Raw genomic sequence first — 4604 nt, 5'->3', positions numbered from 1 at the left:
CTGGTCCTTGATTAAGGTGATGATGGATGGCAATAATCGTGTTCGCTTTCCATGTGTGCGTATTAATTGGGGTGCCAGTGCCACTAGCCATTTAGCCAAGGAGCAGTACGTACGAGCTAGATTTGTCACTTGTGCTGGTGCAGCAGCTGGTGGCCTTGTGTGCTCCACATCGCTCCAAGCCCCTCCGTCTCTCTCACCACATTTTCTCCATCCACTGGATTTCCCAAAAGGCCATCTCTCTCTCTCTCTCTCTCCAAAAGGCCATCTCTCTCTCTCTCTCTCTCTCTCTCTCTCTCTCTCCTGCCTGATGCGCTACGCTCCAAAACTTCTCCCCCTATATATACCGGGCCATGTACTTCTCTGGTTCTTACACTTCTCACATACCACTAGTGCAAGGTCCTAGATTTACACTTGGTGCTTGCTTGTTTCTTCCTAGTTGCTACTGGTAGCACGCAGTGGCTGGCTGGCCGTAATCTATTGTCTGGGCTCGATCGGTGATTAGGAAGTAGCCAAAGCAAGCTAAGGCCGCCGCCGCCGCCGCCATGCCGACGCCGTCGCACCTCAAGAACCCGCTCTACTTCGACTTCCGCGCCGCGCGGCGGGTGCCGGAGTCCCACGCCTGGCCGGGGCTCGACGACCACCCCGTGGTGGACGGCGGCGGCGCGCCGGGGTCCCCGGACGCCGTGCCGGTGGTGGACCTGCGCGAGCCGGGCGCCGCGGCGGTGGCCCGCGTGGCGCGCGCCGCCGAGCAGTGGGGCGCGTTCCTGCTCACCGGCCACGGCGTCCCCGCGGAGCTCCTGGCGCGCGTCGAGGACCGCGTCGCGTGCATGTTCGCGCTGCCGGCCGCCGACAAGATGCGCGCCGTGCGCGGGCCGGGGGACGCCTGCGGCTACGGCTCGCCGCCCATCTCCTCCTTCTTCTCCAAGTGCATGTGGTCCGAGGGCTACACCTTCTCGCCGGCCTCCCTCCGCCGCGACCTCCGCAAGCTCTGGCCCAAGGCCGGCGACGACTACGACAGCTTCTGGTACGTCGTCGTCTATAGCTAGTAGCTAGCCGCCGGCACACGTGCGCCTGACCTGCTCCGCCATGCATGGTGCACGTATGCAGATCGATCACACGCACCGATCGATCGACGTGTCCCGGTCAAGGCCATGCATGCATGCAAGCAACCAACAGCACGCCTCCTGATACTGCTTGTTGCTTACACCGTTGGTATGTGCCTGTTGCCTACAGTGACGTGATGGAGGAGTTCCACAAGGAGATGCGCGCCCTCGCCGACAGGCTCCTGGAGCTGTTCCTCAGGGCGCTCGGGCTCACCGGCGAGCAGGTCGGCGCCGTCGAGGCGGAGCGGAGGATCGGCGAGACGATGACCGCCACCATGCACCTCAACTGGTATGTGCCATGCCATGACCACCTGCGTCTATGAACTAACGGAAGCTTCCATCGCGTGTCCATGACGATTTAGAAGCTGTAGTCCAGAGCTTGAGACAAACGAAACGAAGCTTACATGGTGGCGTGACGTGTCGCGTGCAGGTATCCGAGGTGCCCGGACCCGCGGCGCGCGCTGGGGCTGATCGCGCACACGGACTCGGGCTTCTTCACCTTCGTGCTGCAGAGCCTCGTGCCGGGGCTGCAGCTGTTCCGGCACGGCCCCAACCGGTGGGTGGCGGTGCCGGCCGTGCCGGGCGCCTTCGTCGTCAACGTCGGCGACCTCTTCCACATCCTCACGAACGGCCGCTTCCACAGCGTGTACCACCGCGCCGTCGTCAACCGGGACCTCGACCGGATATCGCTCGGCTACTTCCTCGGCCCGCCGCCCCACGCCAAGGTGGCGCCGCTCCGGGAGGTCGTGCCGCCGGGCCGGGCCCCCGCCTACCGCGCCGTCACGTGGCCCGAGTACATGGGCGTCCGCAAGAAGGCCTTCACCACCGGCGCCTCCGCGCTCAAGATGGTCGCCGCCGCCGCCGCCGCCACCGAATCCGACGACACCGACGCAGCCGCCGCCGCCGTTCACCAGCCGCCGGTCGTCGTCTCATCGTAGCCGATCGATCGCCGGAAACACAGACGATGCATACCGTACCCCGAGCAATCTAATCAAAACAAGGCATCCATTCTCGCGCGCATGCAGCGGCCAGCCGGGCTTCCGCAGCTGCTCGGCCTCCTCTGCTGGCTGTGGAAATGGAAAATTTTAATCTGAGATGAAGACGAAGACGAAGACGAAACGGAGAGGAAAAGGACATGCTGTAGCTGTTTCTTCTAGTTGCGCAGGCCGCTCCCAGTCGAGTTTGTCGTTACTGACGATTATTACTCTGATGAAAACTAATCTGAATTAATGCATGTAGTTTGGCAATTTGGTACTAAAGGTAGGCACCTAGCCAGGCTGGTCAATGATAGGTCTATAACCTGATCCTGTTCTCTGTTGTTTTCCTTTGTCTGAGAAAAAATGGAAATAATTGATCCGGCCGGACGGGTGTACTGATAGGTGATGCTGAATTGCTGATGCAAGAGGTTGCGAGCTGCAGTGAGCAGCAGTGGAGATGTAAATATATAAATATATTTATATAATATAATATATAATATATATTCCTCTAGGGGAATAGATCATGGATGTGCAGTGTGGCCACAACCGTATAGGACACACACCTGGCTTGTACCGTCGTACACACCTCAGAGCGCTAGCGAAAGAGGAAGAGACAGAGGCTCATATGCCTGCACTGGCACAGTGGCACTTCATGCTTCCAACAAGATGGATCGACCAAGCCATGCTTCCAACAAGTTACTAAGAGAATCTTTACTAGGTCCAGTAAAATTTTAACGTACTATTAACCTCTTTTAAGATGGCATTTTCCAAGCGATTCAGAACTGAAAAGAAGCAAATGGTTTTGAACGAAAAAGCCATCTCAAACGGAGCCTTTACATGTACTCGTAAGGTGTAATGCGTCTAGGATATAGACCGGGTACACAGGGCCAGGGCTGGCCAGGATTTGGAAGCGGCCAAGGGAGCCCCTTTTGTGGTGCCGGGCTGCCGGCCCTGCTTCCTGATCGAAGGAAAGACCGGGATCCTGAGGAGATCTGCAGTGAGATGGGGATCGTCCGCTTTTACCTTTTGAACCCTGACTGGCCACATCCGCCTCTGCTGCCCGATGCAAACCAAGGGGAAGACGCCATGGCAATTGGCAATGGCATGATAGACCCGCTCCTTAGCCCCCCAACTAACATTCAGAGGCTGCACCTTGCAAAAACAGTGTCAGTCAGTACCACACAGACACAGCAGCACTGCCACCGTATTCATATCTCCCCTCTCATTCATAGGCCGTGCCAAATCAAATGCCATCTCCAAATTTACTTGAGTGTTTCATCAAAAAAAATTACTTGAGTGGTCATTCACGAAATATCTAATCATTTTAAAAAGTTGAAGGACTCATATGATCACTTTAAGAGTTAATGTATCTATATGAGAATGTGGAATGGTTTAGAAACCTAAGATGCATGCCACTTGTATATCTACGAGATCATAATATTGTAAAAATACATGAGCAAAAGTGGACTCCTAAATTTACATGTCCATCTAGATTTGACTCCTAAATTTAGCATGGTTGCTCATATTTTACTGAGTTATTATTTTTTCAGAGATAGACAATGTGTCTGCCGACAATGAGGCTTTGTCTACAGCTTAGTTCTCTCGAATGTGCTCACAGAGATAGCATTGAAAAGATCATGATATTGTAAATAGAAAGAATTATATGTTATACATGTGTATATTTGCAATTGATGCCTAGTCAATCAGAGGCTTTTCTAAGATAACGGAAGAAAAAAAATAAGCTTAAACCTCCACAAGGAGGAGGAATCAATCCGCACTTAAGTTGTTCACACCGTCTCAATAAAATAATTGTGAAAATAAAGGTCCAACTCAAGAACAAATTCGCAATCAAAATGGCCGTGATAAGAGGCAAAGACGTGCAATGCTGTCGTTTCCAGTGTGCCACACGTATGGATCAGCAGCTCTTGGTTCTATTCACTTCATCACGGGGCTTAGAGCTATCCACATAGAGATCTTAATCGAGTGTGAACCTAGCCTGTGAGAAAAATGCCACATGTAAGGCAGGGAATTTGCCGGTCTACACGGTTCTTTTCTTTCAATATCAATGGTTGGGCTTCCAAGTTCCAACTGTTTCACTCTCATACAGATGGAGAGGCTACACGGCGATTGAGAGAGAGATCCAGGTTGGAATCAGTCAAACAAAGAGGATCTGCAGGAGTGAGTCAGCCAGTACTGAATAGCTGGCTGAATGAGCCAAGTTTGTACAGCATTCGCGCCGAGTAAATGAAGAACAATTAGGCCATGTTTAGTTACTCCCAACTCCCAACTTTGACACTATGCAAAAAGAAGATTCCCCATCACATCAAACTTGCGGTACATGCATGGAGTACTAAATGTAGATGAAATTAAAAACTAATTGCACAGTTTTGTTGTACTTTGCGAGACGAATCTTTTGAGCCTAATTAGTCAATATTTGGACAATAATTCACAAATACAAACGAAACGCTACAGTGTGCTACAGTGCTGTAACAGTAATTTGGCACCTCCCAAATTCCCCAACTAA

The 4604-nt window shown here is 52.7% G+C and overlaps 1 protein-coding gene across 1 annotated transcript; it reads left to right on the top strand.

Moving 5' to 3' along the window:
- Nucleotides 1-383: 383 nt before the first annotated feature.
- LOC101753273 (gibberellin 3-beta-dioxygenase 2-2) lies at nt 384-2500 on the top strand. Its single transcript, XM_004968348.2, has 3 exons — nt 384-1024; nt 1234-1392; nt 1534-2500. Exons 1-3 carry the CDS (start codon nt 543-545, stop codon nt 2039-2041), a joined length of 1149 nt encoding a protein of 382 aa, XP_004968405.1. The 5' UTR covers nt 384-542; the 3' UTR covers nt 2042-2500.
- Nucleotides 2501-4604: the final 2104 nt, after the last annotated feature.

This window comes from Setaria italica, chromosome V (genome assembly GCF_000263155.2).
Source record: "Setaria italica strain Yugu1 chromosome V, Setaria_italica_v2.0, whole genome shotgun sequence".
Taxonomy (NCBI): domain Eukaryota; kingdom Viridiplantae; phylum Streptophyta; class Magnoliopsida; order Poales; family Poaceae; genus Setaria; species Setaria italica.
This window is presented reverse-complemented; position numbering and strand designations above follow the sequence as displayed.